The following is an 18,229-nucleotide window of genomic DNA, read 5'->3' on the forward strand; positions in this document are numbered from 1 at the left end:
GAGGAGGCGAAGAGCCCGGCGGGCGCCGCAGCGCCCTCGCCGCTGCTGTCAGCACGGGGCCGCTCCCGGCGAGGGGCGATGCTCGCCCGCAGCCCCGGCGCCCACACCTCCGGGGGCTGTGCTGCACCACCCAAACCTGTGCCACGGCTCAGCCCGCAACCGCACCGCCCCCGACCCTTCCCTGCCGGGCAGCCCCTCTGCCTCGCTCCCTCAGAAGCCCCACAGCCCCCCCGCAACACAACCACACACAGGGAAAGCGGGCCCCGAAGCGTACCCCGACCTCTGGCCGCCCCTTCCCTGCCCGCCCGAGCTGCGCCTCACCTAGTGCCACCTCGCAGGCTTTGCGCAGCTGGGAGTGATGCGCCTTCTTCACCTCCTTGTCGGCCAGGATCTTCTCCAGGGCCCGGGTCAGAAACATGTTTTTCGTCTTCTTCCCTTCATACATGGGCGCGATCGAGCCGTGAGAGGAGGAGGAGGAGGGTGGAGCGGGGAAGTGAGAGCGGGGCACCGGCCTCTCCCACCGGGAGCGCTGCCAGGGGCCGCGGCGGCCGCGGGGGAAGGGCTCCCTCGCAGGGCGTCCCGACACCCGCTCGGCGGCTCCCCCGGGGGAGGCTGGGGTGGGCCCGGGCGGCGCCGACAGCCAACCCCCGCGGCTGAGGGAAGACGAAGGCTTCTCCTCCCTTCTCCTCCCGCCCCCGATGCGTGTGTGCGCGGACGGCGCCCGTCAGTCCCCGAGCCGCCCCCGGCCCGCGCCCGCCTCCATCAGCACCGGCGGCGGCGGCCGCAGCAACAACCTGCCCTCGCCATGTTGGAAGGAAGCGACGTCAGGGCCGCAGCCGGAGCGGGAGGAAGCGGCGGCCGAGTCCCGGGAGGCAGGGCGGGCGGAGGGAAGCGGAGGGCGGGGGGCAGTCGCCTTCTGCCCGCCCCGCGGCCGCGCTACAGGTGGAGCGGAGCCGCGGGAGGCAGGGAAAAGGGACCCGCGGAGATGGCCGCTGCCACCTGGAAGCTGGATGAGGAGGAGGGGCAGGGCTTCCCTTCCGGGCCACCAGCGCTAGGAGGTGGAGGAGGAGACGGAGGAGGAGGAAGGCTCTCCCGGGATGCGCCACCTGCTCCTAAAGGGCGGGCTTCGCCGGGGCTGGGAGTCTCCCTGGGAGAGGAACTGCCCTCCGTCCACTGCCGCCGCCTTCCCTGACGAGAAACAGCCGGGGCTCCGGCTCACGGGGAGCGAGCGGAGAGCAGCCCCCGGCACCCAGAGAGAAAAGACGGGAGAAGCGCTTTGGGGCGTGGGAGGTGTTGGGCTCCCCGGGGCAGTCCCTGAGCCCCTCCCGCTGCTGTAGCCCTGCCCGCACCTCCCTGGGGCGCGGAGCAGCGCTGCACCTGCCAGTTGCCGTGGTAGCCTTCCTCTGTCGCCTGCATCCTCTAAATAAAGCGCTGTCGTCCCGCGTTTCTTCCCACTGCACGTGCACTAGGAGTATAGAGCATTGAAAAAAAATAATAAAAAGCTCAGGTCGACCCTGCCTAACTGGTAAGTGGCAAAAACATAACAGGACCACTTTTTGCACTCAGAAGTACTAGTATACTATTATTTAAAAATCGAATTTGGTGCTAACTGAAGGTAGGTCTGGTTTAGAAAATTTTTACCTGGTTAAAGAAAACAAAAAGACCCTTAGAAATTAACATGGAAATGAAAGAGCAGAAGTTCTAGATGCACCTTACAAGCAGAGTGGGACAAGGCTGTAGCATCAGTGTGCAGAAAGGAGGGATGGTTGTGGAAACCAAGGGGCATCTCTGACCTCTGAGGACAGAGCCAGCGCACCGTAAAGAGGTTATCCCCAGCAAGCCTTTCAGTCTGTTCTCCATTTCTGTGGTTCTGATGTGTTAGTCAGGAACACGACCTTTAGAAGTTAATCCCAACACTTTCCTCATGGAGCATTTAAGAGAGTTTGCTCAGACTGTCATGCCGCTGTGCTAAGGCCTTGTAAGGAGTTTGTTTGAGCACCTGTTTCCTTATGTATGACGGGGCCATTGTAGCTGCCTTAGTAAAGGTACAGTGGTGTCTGTCATATCCCCAGTGCAGAGGCAGCTAATGCTGCCCAGAGTTGCTTAACCCAGTTTCCCAAATGAGAAATTATGTGTACCAAAGTGACTTGATGCCTTACAGCTATCTCTATTTGACTTTTTAAGGAACACAGGGAATTCTGCTGAAGGTAGAGGTGAATGCAAGTCTAAACTGTTTGAGCAAAACACTTGTTCTGCTGAAATTACTGTATTTGTTCCAGTGGCTTTTTCTGGTTACTGGCTATTTTACCACTCAACTGATAAACAATACAGAAAATATTAAGAGGGTGCATCTGATTTTAGCATCATGACGGCTTTATGAGAGAGTTAGAAGTCATATCACCAAGCACATTGATTCTTGAAAAAAAGACCATATTCAGATTGTGTTAATTTATTCAAAAGACTGTGTCTTCAGCAGCAAGATTTCTAAGCATACTTGAATTATTTCTAGTAATTTATTTAGGGAAAACCATTTGCCTGTTGGCTATTTTTTTTTCTTAATGCATATGTGCAAGTTCAAAAATGCAGATCAAAATTAGTTTGGTCTTTCAAAGCTGCCTGCCGGTGACCAAATGGCAAAAATTAAGAATTTCCATGGAGTTCTTGCTGGGAGGTTTGCACAAATCATTTGAGTCCAGATCCCATTAGCCAAGTTAGGGCTTGCAAGTTATTTAGCAAATTGAGTTTGCTATTGATTTTCACAGTCCATCAAGCAGAAATAGACTTGCAATATGAAGGAAAAGGGTATCTGTATATAAAAAGCACTGAGCACTGCAGTTATCTGTTTTTGTTCATATTAATGTCTATTTTCATATTCTGTACACAAGATAATTTTACATGTAAAGTGTGTTTTAGTTGAGCATATAGAATTACTGCTGAAGTGTCTGGAGAAAAAGACCTGTCAAAAAGAGACTCAATTCCATGTCTTTCATTCCTGCTCTAATATGAATGCTTGTTTTGGTTTGGGTATTTTTTAATGTGGTTTGAATCTTCAAATTCTGTTCTCAGTTTCAAACAACTGCTCTGTTGACTCAATTTGTAACTTGGCACAGCTGGTAATCTGCATTCTAGTCACAAGAAAACGCTACCTGCAACAGTGTAGAGCCTGCTTCTGAAGTTGCACAGGGAGATCTTAGTGTAAATCCCCTGTCCAGTAGGTTAACATTCAGTCTCCTTCCCAAAGCTGAGTCAATAAGGATGGAAATCCCAGGGGGAACATTATATATGTATGTATTGGAGATAAAAAGTCCCATGCACTCATTTAGGGAGAAGATATGAATGGTGATCACCTTGTGTGCTGGGTCCCAGGGCTTTGAATAAAGCTAGTTGTTATAACAGCTTAATTTAGTAGGTGAGCCAGCTACTGAATTAATGTTTTGTCAATTATAAAAAAGTTATGGAGTTTGAGGAAGCATTTTGAGGGAAGATTTTGTTACAGAGACTACAGAAATGTGTTTAACTCTTTGCTAATTACTTTAAAAGCTAGTGGTTTATCTCTAGTGAAAGAAGAATGAGAAAACTCATAAGAATGAAAAGGTGAAGATTTAGAGTTTTGTCTTACATGGATCCCTTACTAGAATAATTTAAGTTGGGAAAGACCTTTAAGATCATTGAACCTAACTGTAAAGCCAGCACTGCCAAGTCCACTACTAAATCGTGTCCTTAAGTGCCACATCTACATGCCTTTTAAATGCCTTCAGGAATGGTGACTTAACAACTTCCCTGGGAGGCCTGTTCCAAAACTTGACAACATTTTGATGAAGAAATTTCTATTCATATCCAATCTAAACCTCCCTTGGTGCAACTTGGGGACATTTCCTCTTGTCCTATCACTTGTTACTTGGAGAAAAGGCCGACATCTGCCTGGCTACAACTTCCTTTCAGGTATTTGTAGAGAGTGATAAGGGCCTTGCTGAGCCTCTTGTTCTCCAGGCTGAACAATCCCAGCTCTTTCAGCTGCTCCTCATAAGACTTGTGCTCCAGACCCTTCACCAGCTCTCTTGCCCTTCTCTGGACATGCTCCAGCACCCCAATGCCTTTCTCTCTAGTGAGGGGCTCACTAGAGAAAACCCTGAACACAGGGTTTGAGGTGTGGCCTCACCACTGCTGAGTACAGGGGGACAATCACTGCCTGGTCCTGCTGGCCACACTATGCCCGTGACCTTCTTGGTCACCCAGGCAGATGCTGGCTCAAGTTCAGCTGCTGTAGACCAGCTCCTCCAGTTCCTTTTCCAGTGGGCATCTTTCTGGCCATGCTTCCCCAAACCAGTAGCACTGCATGGGGTTGTTGTGACCCAAGGGCAGGACCTGGCAATTGGCCTTGTTGCCTTGTTAAACCTCATAAAGTTCACTTTGGCCCATTGATTCAGCCTGTCCAGAGCTGCAGAGCCTTCCTGCCCTCCAGGTGATCAACACTCCCACCCTACTCAGTGTCATCTGCAAAGTGACTGAGGGTACACTCAATCCCCTTGTCCAGATTGTTGATAAAGTTATTAAACAGGACTGGAGCCACTACAGAGCCCCAAGGAACTGCTTGTGCTGTACGACAGCAGTGCCTTGCAAAGAAATCCAAAATGCTTGTTGTGTGCAGATTCTAATGCCTGAATTGTTTTGGTTTCAGCATGCAGATTTTTGCTTTACTAGTAATTTGCTTTACTGGTAAATGTCTGACGAAAGAACTGTAGTCCTCATAGCTGTAGATTCCTATTTCATTGCTGAAGTCCTGAAGGTATGGAAAAGGACTGTTTATTGTTTTTTCTCCTCAAACAGCTAAGCCTGCTGGCAACATGATGTATGAAATATTATAGTTGTCCAATCAAACCTGAGAAATGTTTTCTGTCCAACCTAAAAGAAGCATGTTGTATATATGCCCTGAAGGACAAAACCATCACTGCTTTCTTGGATCCTTAACATTTAAACATAGAGCAACACAAGATAAAAAATGTATTTGAGAAACACTGCAAAAATGACTATCTAGTACATTTCTATTTACCAGTTAATTGGAATATTCCAGAAGCTATTTATATTGTTTCGTATATTTAAACTGTTTTGAATGAGCGTTAGACACTTGTTTAGTAAAAAACTGTAGAGAACATTCCATGTGAGAGGGAACAATTAGCACCTGCTTCTGCTGGCTTTATGTACCACAATTGTATGTAGTGCTTGTTTAAAAATGCTGATAAGCTAGGACTAGAAGCCTTTGCTTAAAAGTCAGATGAGCAGTAAAAGGGAATAGTAAAAGTGCAGTTTCATGCTTAGAAAAATCTAATGATTTTCAGCTGTTCTGCCTCTAAAGGGAACTCTTTCACCTGTCTGAGCTCCCTGTGTTGATCCAGCTGTGTGACTGTGCCATCAGTTAGTTCACCTGTGGTTCAGCCAAAAATCAGTTTTACAGGAAAGTTAGTTTTCAGTGGGATCAGTGAATTGATCTGGCTTACTGGCATATTCAGTAAATCTCACACAAGAAAGGGAGTGGGGAATGTGGGTGATGAGGAGGACTGCTTCTTGTGGTGACACTGTCTTCTTAAATCATCTTGATGAGCTTTGAAACATCACGGTGATGATTAGACTGTGATCACTTTTAGCTAGAATAAGACAGATCTACTACTACAAGATGCAAGCCTTCGTGCTCCTACCTAAATGTTTCCTGCTTTCTTTGTCAGTGTAAGCATTCGCATTGCTGTGTGGTGAATTATGTGCTGAATTATATTCAGAATTTAATTAGATTGAAATTAACCTGACAAGGGATAGACTATTTTGAATCCAGATATATTTCATATCCCAATTTAACAGGCATCCTCACAGATGTTTGTGTTAGCTCAGGGGAATGGACAACAGAAGAACAGGAACACAAAAATAGGTAAGAAGAGGTCAGGTGTGTTTTTTTGGTTTTGTGGGGTTTTTTGTTTGTTTGTTTAGGGGTTTTTTGTGTGGTCTTTTTGTAGTTGTTTTTTTGGGTTTGTTTTTTTTTTTAATGCAACAGTATTGGTGTATGCCAATTTAAAGTAAAGGTTTTAACTACTACTTTTAATATAAGTTTTCTTGATTGTTTCCATGCTGCAAGAGAGCACTCAGCCCTTCTGTATGTATATACATATATAGAATGGGTGGTCAATAGATAGGACTAGTGCATTCCTGCCACTGCATATGAACCTTTAATTGTGGTGGCTCACTTGTCACCTTCTTTAGCTCCAGTACTTTGCATCTGTTCCCATCCTGTTTTCGTGTACCAGATGCAGATAATCAGTGCGTAATGGGTCAGAGTCCAGATGGATCTGACAGATGGGAACCTGGAACAGGAGAGAAGCTGTGATTATGTTCTCAACTGCAAGCACCTTGATGGAGAGGTTTCCAAGATTCTTACTGAATGCGTAAGATTTAACATGTCTGCTGGTGGTGCTTGGTTGTGTAATACTGAGGTACAAACCAAGCATTCCTCTTAGTCCCTTTATGCACTCATAAGACTGCCACACTTTTAAAATTAGGTGAGGCATAATCAAGAATGTTCAGTGTATCAGTTATGCAAAGGATCACAGTTTGTCAACCAAACTGCAAGCGATACACTCACCATAAATGTACTTCTATATTGTAAGAGTTTTTTTGTTGTTTCGGGCTTTCTTTGCATAAGTTCTGGAACTGAAGAGGTCAGTTTGTTCATAGAGTGAGTATTCTAACAGGTTACAGTATATCCACTGTTGCACTGAATGAGAAAAAAGCAAGTATTTGTAAGCAGAGGTAATATGCACCAGCAGGTAGTTTTTTTCCCAAACATTTGTACAAAAGCATATAACACCCTGGAGTGACCAGTAAGGAAATAAACATCCATCACTTTGAGGAGGCTCTTTCAAGGTGACAAATTCATACCTTAAAGCTAAAAAGTACAGACTCTTGCTGTATTGAAATACATTCCTGATACACAGTTAAGTGAGGAAACATACCCCTAGCAAAGCATGCCATTTCTCAGTTTATGACATGTAGGAAAAAGCAGTGAAGAAAAAATCCCACCTCTTGTGGTTGATTGAATAAAGTTTTGAATTGTGGCTGAGAACTGTGAGAAGATATTAAAGGCCCCTGGCTGTAGCTTGAATTGATGTACTGGAAGTACATACCAGTGCATTTGATGGAATATGATTTCTTTTCCTTGTTCTTTTTCTGCAGGAGTACCTTTTCTTCTACCCTACCTATAGGAGTTTTCAACTTGTTCTTCTGCATGTTGCTCCTGCTAACAGATGAATAATTCAGTACCCAGCTTCCATGGTAGCTCAGAGTACTGTTCCCTAATACTGTGAATGAAGGAATCTAAGTATCCATCTTACAGACAGAAGGAAATGCATTTAAAAAGAAAGGGTCATACAGGGTTTTTAAAAAGTTTCTTCAATAGTTTTTCTAACTTAAGGGCTTGATTATGTATGTACCAGCCCTAACTGTTTGAAAAGGTGATTTTTTGGGACTCTGTTTAAGAGGGCACTTTTTGGAGAACATAGTAATGAATAGCACATACTCACCCTGAACTATGAAGCTACTATACAGTAATTGTTGTATGTGAAACTATGCAAATACAAAGGTAAATTCAAGCCAGTATAGTGACTCCTTCATGATGGCAAATATTTCTGTCTCTAAATGGCAAGAATGTAAAGCTCTGGCAATTAAGAGGTTCAGCAGACCTGTTAAATTTCCTGAGAGCCTTTGCACTGTAAAAGAAGACATTTGGAGAATGTATGGCAAATCTAGCAATAAGATCCCCTGATTCATTGCTTCTCCCAGCCAACTCCAGAAGATAAAATTGCTAAGGAACTATTATTGGATTCTAAAGAGAAACTGTTGAAGAGGAGGAGGCCACAACATGATTGCCCTTTTTCCTGGGAGATGCTGTCACTACCATTATGGATTTCCTGGATTGCTCTGTGGGTGAGCCTGGTTAATTAGTTACCACCTCAAACACCTGTAATAGGAAGGACTAGGATAGTATATAGCTTGTCCCACATTCTTAATCTTCAGGGTCAGTTGAAAAATTTGGAATAATCTGACAAATGAGAAAAGTAACAAATTTACTGAAAATGACAACTGTTCCACATTTATATCCTAGCTTCAGTCTTCTGAAGGTCTTTGTGACTGATGTGACATGATCAGTGTAAAGCATGCTGAGTTTTCCTACAGATCAGTAATTAAATAGCCTAGATACAGGGTGCATGAAGCATTAGTCTGAATCTAATTTTTATATGGTGGATGCCTCTTTTCCCCTTGATCTGAGGTGAATTTTCACTGTAGCACTTTAGAACTTGAGTGTTTTCAAAGGTTTATGCAGATGTCTTTCATTGAGCTATTAATAAAGAGAAGTTGAAAATGGAAGTTGAAAAGAACAGTTGAAAATGAAAATCAACTGAGAAAAGTTGAATGGAATTCAGCTGGAGAAAAAAATCCCTTAAGTCTCTGGGCAAGGTAAGTCAAATGAATAACAAGGGTGGTTTCCAAGTATTTTAATATCTGTGTTGAAACACTTAGGTCATAAAAGTTATGTGAATTAAGGTGCAAAACAATGAGACTGAAGCAATAACCACTTTTAAATGCCATGAAATGAGCTTTGAATCTGCCTGATTGTTTCCTCCAGCAACTGCAGTGGGTCATTTCCTGTCAAAAAATGCAGTAACTGACGTTTGAGCATGTACTCTATAAATTGTGGTCTTCATGACATGAATGAACGATTTTTAATATGAATAACTTGAAAGATAAAATTGAATGGAAGTTATAGATACTTTTGCCTAATAGAAGATATTAAAGAAGCACTGCAGTGATTCATTCTAATATGCCAGTTAGCTAACTGTTTGCTAGGTGTGTACTCAAATATTTTTACAAGAGGTTTTGAAACACCTGCAACAATTTTGTTTCTAGTTTCAAGTCAAATGTCACAGCTGATATGCAATCTGGATCATGAAAAACTGAAGTGGCTGCTTCACAGTATGTATGATGCATGGTTTTTCATGACATTGAAAGCTGCTGCTGTCTGGGTTTTGATCCAGGCAGACCTGCAGTGTTAAGTTTTGATATTTGGAGGTTTATATTGTGTGCTGTTTCTTTGTTTTGTAATTCTAAGTATTTCCATACAGAAGTATGGACAGTGGCTATCAGAGAATTTTGCTGAGCCGCCGGTACTGTTGAAATTCAATTTTATAATTTTTGTGGCTAAGAAAGTCAAACAAACATTGTTGGGCTGGTACAAATCTCTTTTCTCATGGTTTGTGAGACATGCAGCAGATAGTTCTACAGGGCCCCTGTAATAGATAGATAACAATACAAATCGTGCTAATGATAGTCCTTATGGTGTATTATATATATCTGCACCAAACTTACTTGGCTGGCTCTGGGACTAGATAAATTTGGCAATAAAAGTTGCTTTGTTTAATAGCAGGTTATAGCATGGAGCTTAAATTGGTCTACTTGGTCTACATGGGATGAGGGTCATGCCTCTGAATTACTGGAAGTGTCATCCTTAAAATCCTCCCTTGACAAGACCCTTCTATTCATTAGTTTCTCCTTCCTTAGCTTTTCCTGGTTTAAACTTTTGTCAGCACATTGCTTCTCTTTTGCTCACCATTTTAGAAGAGAAATAATGTATTATTGTGCAGAAGTATATAATAACAAGGATATTAATGTGCACAAATGGCATGAAAACAGATCTAAGGATGCAATATGGTGCAGTTTTTCAAAATGAGGCAGTGAGCTCTCTCACATTCATGAGGTCAGTCCCAGTGTGGACACTTAGAAACCAGAACATTCAGCATAGGCGCCTGGAATTTCTGGGGTTTTTTGTGCAGCAGTATGTATGGCACCTTCAGGATAGCTGCCTTGATCCTAAGGCATAATAGTTCATGGAGAAATATTTAAAGGAAGGTACACAATCATGCATTACTTTATAATAGCAATTTGAGGTATTCATGTCATATGATATGAGACCCCATCAGAATTTTCCCTGAGTTTGTGGAGGTTTAAGTTCCCATTTTCACTTTTTACTGTGGTGCTGTATCAAAGGTAGAAGATTAAAATGCAGATTTGCTTTAAATTCACAGTGTACTGTATAAGAATGAGGTTGTGTCCTTTGAAATAGGTGTGAGCCCTCTATGGAAGCTGACTGTGCTCTGGTTTAAAAATCCAAGAGATAACAGCAATGTTTTATAGGCAAGCTTTTCAAATTTGAGCACACTTGATAAATGTGGTCACTCTGAGAAATATGGTGTTAAACCAGTCTCGTGAATTTGCAAGCATAAATTTTATTGCAATAAACATTAATTTTAAAAAATCACAATACAAAAATCCGTAGTCACTAGTTCTGCGCTTAAATTCTGACGTTGCTTTTACTACGCCATTTACTAGAAAGTATTTATTTCACACATGCAGTTCTGATAAATGTTTTACCATCAGCCTGTGACTGCATTTTATTTTACTCGCTCAGAAAAAACTCAGAATGAGTTTTCTTTCTAATGAAAGTATTGACTTTTACAAGAAAAAGATTGGTTTTGCAGTGGGAAACTGGAAAGGTTATAGCTTGCTTTGAATATTTCTTTACTAGTCTCCATTACTGATAATTTGCATCAAACATGGAGTTCTCATGCATTCTTACAAAATTAAGATAACATTTTCACCTTAAACTCGATATCCTTTAAATATCAGAAACAAGAAAAAGAGATAATTAACAGAGGAGACTGACTGTTTACAGGGACATATACTATGGATTCAGCAGGCAGCTGACAGCTAGGCAGCTGCTGGAGCTGCTGGGGTAAAATCCACCAGGTCTTAAGAACCCTGGAAATTGTTATTTTCATTGACAGATTTGGAACTGCCCTATGACAAAATCTGAATACTCTGCATTGCTTGATTATTCATGTACTGGTATACTATGTGTCTTTGGTATTTTCTGTATTCCATATAGTAGCGTTTGTTTGACTTCTAAAAAATCTGTCCAGGAAAAAAAGAACAATTCACCAAGCAGCTAATGTATTAGATTAGTGTTAGATGGCTAATTGTTATTTATGGGGGCTCTTAAATTTTTGGCTCTCTCTCCAGCACAATAAAAGGAAGAAATGAAATGTGAATGTAGAGTAACAAAAATAGCAGGTGGGATTAAAAGAGACATGAGAGACAGAAAAGGAGAAGCATTCATGGTCCACAGCACCTGAAAGATGCCAGGCTTCATTTGTGGTGGCTGAATAAATTAGCCTGCCTGAGTTAAAGTTGTGTGACAGAAATACATATTGACAGTTTGCTGATTATGTGGACCTTATTTTCTGTTAGACAAATATTTATAGCTAAAGTAAATAACATTTACTTTTAAGATTCATAGGCTGCCTCTTGCTGTGCAAAAAGACTGACATCTAATGAGTAGCTCAAGCAGTACCAATGGCACCAAGTCTAAGGTAGATGTGACCTGTCATCCACTACATCCTTTATTTTTCTCTACCAACTACAGAGGGAAGCAAGTCAATTTAGTTTAGATAAATAGCTTTGATACAGAAGTCAGATGAGTTAAATCCCACCTTCAGAGCAGAAAGACCATGAAATTTTTCTCCCAGACAGGTGAAAGTTGAGGCCTGCCACCCCAGAGAATGAATACAGAAAAACAGAAGGTGAATGGCAGCATGGTAAGCCTATAAGTCTAACACCTCTTTGTTCTTTAGTATCCTGCATTACCATGTCCCAGCAGAAGGTACAAGGGTGCTTGGTTATTTTAATCTGACACTTTAAGAATGGGTAGATTTATTAGGATATCTCAGAAATTTGAAGTAAAGCTTTTGGCTGCAGGATCACTGCCAGTTTTTGTCAATATGCTGAACTATACTGACTGTGCTGTTAAAGGTTGGGATCTTTTTTATGGTAGTGTATGTTATCGTCAGGGAACACCTAATGTCAAGTACAATGAGAGTTCATGAATTAAGTGTGTGAGCCTTGATATATTAAATTCTTTTGTATAACAAATTTTCAGAGTTTAAGGATTATTTCTTGATCCTTTTTAAAATAGGTATATATTAGGCAAATAGACTGACTCTGGCTGTGTTAAAATAATTTCCCACACTGAATGGCAAGTAAAATGATACATATCCAATAGTTTTCACGTTTGTTGCAGCCTTGACTTCTGTCCCCCAGTGAATCTGAGCATGAAGTGTGATTTAAATAGATACACATTGTCAAGATTTAGGGAAGCCTAAGAAAGGCTTCCTTAGAAACATTTCTGTGTAAATCTAATCTCCTGGGTTGCAGTGCTGCTTTTTGCTTGGAATTTATTACATTTTTAGTTTCATACTGTATATTGGTTATGCTGCAACATCATCCTATTCAGCTATGGTATGAATCTGTTCTTGAAAAGCTGTGTACTTATGAAAGTGCATTGAAATTCAGGAGAATTGAGAATAATCATTGCTGCATGGCATTATGGGTGTTTGAAGAAAAGTGGAAGAAGAAATGCACTTCTGCTATGCAGTGGGATCAATATTTTGATGAATTCTGTGGCAAGCACGACTTTCCATAGAGGAAGCTAATCTTAACCCTCTTTTAGTTTCTAGTGCTTTATAGGAGCTACATGTTCTATAATACTTATGCGTGCTCTCTTGTGGAATAATGCAGACAGCTTCTTCTGCTTCTGTATGGAATCCACTGTTCTGCTTCTTCACACAGCAGCTACCAATCTGGCTTGGCTGTGTTAGGCTTTATTCACATGTACAGCTGGAGAGGTAAAGTGCAAACTTGCATGGAGGGGGAAACACTGGTATTGCCAAGTAAGGTAGTAAGCTATACTAGATAGATACCTTTTGCATCTTTCTAATATCCACATACACCCAAAATTAATATGTCACAAGGTCACTGAATATTAATCAGCATTGTCCTCATGGGTGCACTCCAAAGGCAGGTAATTTTTTAGGTAAAAGAAGCTTGATTATATGCTTCGACACCATCAGATGAACAGAGAAGTGATTCTCTTCATTTTAGTGTCCTTCTTATCTTCTGTGCTTGTTACTTTTAGAAATAATCCTGGCAGTATCTGTTTACTTTACTTATTCAGGATGAGGTTATTTTTATCCTCCTCACAGAGTGTCATTCAATCTAAAATGATTAATCTTTGCATGTTTGCCAAATATTTTTTAAGTTTTGTTCTTCCACCTTTTAAGTTTTGGTTGGTGACTGATAGCTCTTCACTCTCCCAATATGTCATCTGACCTAGCAGCTCTGGATTTTTCAAATATCAGCATTATTCAACATTGTTTTCTTTCATCTTTCCAAAGTATGATGCTTCAGTGATTTTATTCCTGGTTAAAAATAAAAATACCTTTTTATACTAGTTAATCTCTGATGCTCTTAGGGCATAGTCTTGCAACTTAATTTGGACCTTTCCTCTATTCTGTGTTATAGATTTCTGTCCTTTGCCCTTATTTTTAGTCCTGATACCAACTGAAAATAGAAAACATACTCCAAATGTCCCACCTTTCCTCTGTGCATTCAGAATTAGGCCATGAAGATGATACATACTGTACTTGGTTTAGTTTTGGATAAAACTTTCCATTAATAATTTGTCTTTTGGGATTATTTTTTCCCCTCATGTATGTACAAACTGTTAGTTTTCAACAAAATGGAAATTACTGAATCCAAAAAGAAATTTTTAAGAAATCACCTTTTTGTGTGACCTTCAACAGACCCCTGAATGAGAGTTATTCTTGTGCATATTTAGGCTTTAGCACTGATGAGTTGTTTATGATTTTCATAAAGGCAAAAGAAAAACAAGACAGCGATTCCATCAGTTTCAAACAGCCCTGTTTCTGATGGGCTGGGTGCCAGCGGATCTGCAGCCAGGCACAGCAGCAAAGGAGCCCTTCCCTGCTGCTGTGCAGAGGAGCGTGAAATGAATGGGGACCTTCCTTTCTCCATAAAAACTCTGACACAGACTAATGTTTTTTTGAAAAGTGCAGTTCTGACAGCTGTGAAAACGTGATGTTCCTACTCTCAGCTCCAGAGGAGAGTGTCGTAGGAGAGCTTCCCAACATTCATTAGCCAGTCTGCATCAAAACTGCTGTCTGAGGAATATCCTGGTCTTCAGACCTGTTTGCAGCGAGGTCTGTGCTGAGGCCTCTGCTGAAGGTTGCACTTATTATCTGTAGTGCTGGGAAGTGTGTATTTGACAGGCAGTGGGCTTCATCCATTGGCTCTCTTAACAGCCTTCAGCATGACAGCAACTTCATATTATTTCTACCTCAGCTTCTCTCAAGAAACTTAATTTCTCAAAAAAGAAACTTCTATAAAATAAATACAAAATCTTCAAAAGAAAATATTTAATGTGGGTAAGAAAAGGTCTTAAGTTACTATTTTAAAAATGTATTCCTGCAAATGGATAATGCATAGAAAAATTGTTCATGGGCTGCACCAGTTTCAAAATTCTAGTGGCAGTTAGTACAGGCCTGTAGGCTCTCCAGTGTTCTCCTTAACACTTCCAGACTTTCCAGGCACAATCTCAACACCCCTTTGTTCACTCTTGGCAATGCTATCGGACTTTCTTTATTACACACAAGATAACAAGAGCTATCTGGGATGCAATCTACATTTGGTGTAGGGGGCATAACACCCTCTGACAGCCTCTGCCCTAATGTTCGTAATAGCAAAACTGGACCTCTGAGCTCTGTAGGGTGCAGCACACAAAGTGTTCCATGAGGGGAGCTTGTTGGTGTCAATGGTAGTGATAGGTAACCCACAGAGACAGCAGAAGTGAGAACTTCTTGTGTTGCAGCAGTGAGATAGTGTGAAAGGGCTTTTAGGGAACTGGCCAGATGAGCTGAAGCAATGTGTGCTTCCAGCAGGCAGAGGAGAGATGCTGAACACATGCTACCTGCCATCAGAAGCCCTGTGGCTGCCAAGAATTGCAGCTACACCATTACATAAACCATCACACAGTACACATTGTGCAGCCAGACAAAGTGTTTGTGTGTGAATGGCTCTGCGTAGGTGTGTGGGGAAGTTCACACATGTTAACAGGTTCATGTTTTAAATTTAGTACCAAAAGTTAGGCTCTTTTATAGCCTGAAGTCATCACCAGCAGACAGTATTCACTTATTTTTTGAAATGGAGAGAGAAAAATGGAGGTGCATGTAGCATGATAGAGCAAATCTGTCCTGTTAGAGAAGGCTCAGGTGCAGATTCTGTGCTATGAAGGCCAAAGAGCAGCTCTGATTCCCCTACAACACCAGTAGGCATGTCACTATTTTAACCCTTAGAAAACTGGCTGGCTCACAACAAAATAACAATAGATCTTCCCAAACCACCTTTGTGAATGTGATAATTTAATTCAAACAGCCTAAAGCAATTAGTCTGTGTAAAGAACTTAAAATAGACAAAGCTACTTTTCTTTTTTTTTAAAGTAGCTATTTCTAGCTCATTAGACACAGAAAAATCCTTTATACTCAGCTTTTTGACTGCACTCCATCAATTCAGCCCAATCAACAGATTTTCTCAATCTAGAAACAAAGCAAAATGAAACAAGGGGAATTAAATAGTGAGAAGGTCAGTCATCTCTGCTCAGCTTTCAAGGCTGCTATAAATGTTTTTTTCAGTTATGACATGCTGAAAACATTAAGCCTCCTGAAAACTATGGCCATGATTTTAACAGCTGCATTATTTTCAAGAAAATTGAAAATCCGGTTTTAAAATACAGCTTTATCTGGCTCTTTTGTATGTATTTTCAGGACTAACTTGCTATTCTGCTCAGAATTGTAAAAAAAAAAAAGTTTAATTAATTGGTTAAAAAAAGAGACACTCCTCCCAATATTGATCCATCCTGATATGCAGAGGAATGGCCTGGCACATTATAGTCAGCAAAAACGACTAAAACACCTGCTCCCAGTCAAACCACAATATTTATTTCAGAAGCTGCTATCTATTATTTTATATCAAGTATATGCTCCTACAGGCCTGGGGGTAGTTTAAAATATTTCATTATTATGGCTATTCTGCCACATGTCCTTTTCAAAAGGGCCAAGCAGTGTTAAAGTGGCTGCACTTTTAGAGCAGGCAGGACTGATGGAATATATTAACTCATATTTTTATGGCAATGGATGGATTTTCCTTGTCACAGGCAAACTATGCTTTCTGCATGGCTGGGGATAGTGGCAGATTTTTTTAATTAACATTTGAATCTATTATTTATGAGTGCATTCCCTGATGTCTGAATCCAAGGGCAAGCCCTGCTGTGCTTGACGTGGTCTCTCACAAGAGGGCTTGAAAGGACCTCCACCTTACAAGTGGAGAGACCTGAGACTTGCTGCATGACTGACTGCTCCTGCCTGTCAGGCAAGGACAAGCTTTCAGGGACTAAAGATTTCCCAGTTCTCAATGTCCTTGCCCCAAACATCGTTTTCTAAGGAGAATCATGTTAGCTCACTGCTAGTTCCCAAGCTTGCAGATGTTAACAGAAGACCTTGTTGTTAAGGCAGGCCCTTTTGACACCAGGAGCAGCCTAAGGCTGTGAGTTTCTGACAAGCTGCTCAGCCAGTGCATCATGCTTGGGGTGACAGGCACGTTCAGCCAAGAAAAGTGAAAACCACTGTGGAGTTGTTCCACTTCCTCCAAGATAGACCCACCAAGAGTGTCAGTACTCCTGACCTGGTGGTGCTGACAGGGCTGGAGAATATATCAATGCAGTCACTCAGAAGGCAGCTCTTTTTTATTCTGAATAATTATGTGAGTCAGGCATACATTAAGCACGTGGCAAATAATCTATATTTTCTGTGGACAGAAGATTTTTAAATTTCCAACAAATTTACAAATGTTTTTAAGGGAGTATACCTAATGCCACAAGGTTTCTATTTAAAAAGTCTTTCTGTAATGTATTTAAATGTCTGTTCTCATTGTGTTTTCTACAGCAGAGCAATAGTTGTATCTCTGTGCATCTGAGATACTGTTCTGGTGTTTTACCATCACTAAAGAACTGCTTGAAGATGGTAATACATGGCTTTTAGGCACAGAATTCAAAAACAGGAATGTATATGTGAGACTGAATGTGACTGCTACAAAAAAGTGAACCATGGAAATGATGTAGTTTTATGCAGCCAAAGGAAAGATCAAAGTGCCTACAAAAGTACTTATTACCCTATCCATGCTACCAAGTATCTTATTCTTTAATTGCCATTAAAATGAATGTAAATACAAAAAGTGAAGGGATTTTTTAAGCATAAATAAACTGGAGCAGTTGAATATTAACTTGTTTTTCATAGGAAATACAGAACTTCTGTATGGAATGGATATTTTTTACAGTCCTTGAGGAGGCAGCTCAATCTGCACAATGCTGTTTCCTATAGACAAGCACACTGGCTCTGCATATAAATGCATGCTGGCATTCAAGGTCATTTGGACTCTTCCAATTCAGATTTCAGAAAAGGTATTGCAGTTCTTAGAAAGGAATTGCAGTTTTCCATAGGCTTTATATGTTACGAGTGACTGAATACACTGATCTTTCTGAAGCAACATCTGGAAAATATACAAGGAGCTTCAGCCATCAGCAGTGGTCTTTAATCAAGGTTTGCAACAAAGCTCAATAATTTTTTGATCTCGAAAGGCATTTTTAAAATCAATGTATGAATGATAATTTAACATAATAAATCATTTGTGATGCTTGTTTTCGGGAAGGGTGACTTGAAGAGGCATGGACCTGTTTCCTTCCTATTAAATAATCTCAGAGGTTTGTTTATAAAAATTAAAAGCATTTAAAAAAAGAACAAAGTTACAGAAGTGGTGGTAATTATTCTATCAATAATCAGTAGAAGTGTAACTTCTGGATTTCCTATAATCACTCTATATGTGATTTTGACTGCTGGGTTACTAAACAGTGTTTTGTTGTTCATGTGCTTTTTATTGTGTTGAATGATAAGCTGTACCTATGATCATAAAATAAATTTACTTTTCTCAAAACCAGCTTTCAATTCTGTTGTGTAGTCAATAAAAATTGCTGAAAAATACAAAGGGAAGAGAAGCAAGCAATTATAGAGATAAAGAAGAGCTGTTATTGCGAAGTAACATTTATAAGTCACAAAAGCTATATGATTTCATATCCAAATAGCTGGTTGCCATTAGTCTTTTCCTTAGGGTAAATGACTCCATTTAAATCACTCTTTTGATGAAAAATTATCTTACAAAAATTTAATTCAGG

The 18,229-nt window shown here is 41.0% G+C and overlaps 1 protein-coding gene and 1 long non-coding RNA gene across 7 annotated transcripts in view; one reads left to right on the top strand and one right to left on the bottom strand.

The window, feature by feature from the left end:
• The window catches only part of ARFGEF1 (ADP ribosylation factor guanine nucleotide exchange factor 1), an 84,281-nt gene extending 83,260 nt beyond the window's left edge, over positions 1-1,021 (bottom strand). For 2 of the 3 annotated variants that reach the window (XM_064388327.1, XM_064388318.1), the window contains exon 1: positions 322-1,020. In XM_064388327.1, coding sequence (XP_064244397.1) covers positions 322-445 — 124 coding nt within the window. In that variant the 5' untranslated portion in view covers positions 446-1,020. Of the gene's footprint in view, positions 1-321 lie in introns of all 3 variants that reach the window. The other variant, XM_064388337.1, reaches the window with a different exon arrangement.
• LOC135280505 (uncharacterized) lies at positions 920-17,996 on the top strand. 4 transcript variants are annotated; one of them, XR_010347413.1, is made up of 7 exons: positions 1,539-5,721; positions 5,851-5,917; positions 7,216-7,965; positions 8,353-8,496; positions 8,947-9,012; positions 11,622-11,690; positions 13,807-17,996. It is a non-coding gene; the product is annotated as an uncharacterized LOC135280505 (long non-coding RNA). The 4 variants fall into 4 exon arrangements; XR_010347407.1 differs by lacking the exon at positions 1,539-5,721 and adding an exon at positions 920-1,525 and having other exon boundaries at positions 7,216-8,496; XR_010347405.1 differs by having other exon boundaries at positions 7,216-8,496.
• Positions 17,997-18,229: the final 233 nt, after the last annotated feature.

The sequence above is a fragment of the Passer domesticus genome, chromosome 1, assembly GCF_036417665.1.
Source record: "Passer domesticus isolate bPasDom1 chromosome 1, bPasDom1.hap1, whole genome shotgun sequence".
Classification (NCBI taxonomy): domain Eukaryota; kingdom Metazoa; phylum Chordata; class Aves; order Passeriformes; family Passeridae; genus Passer; species Passer domesticus.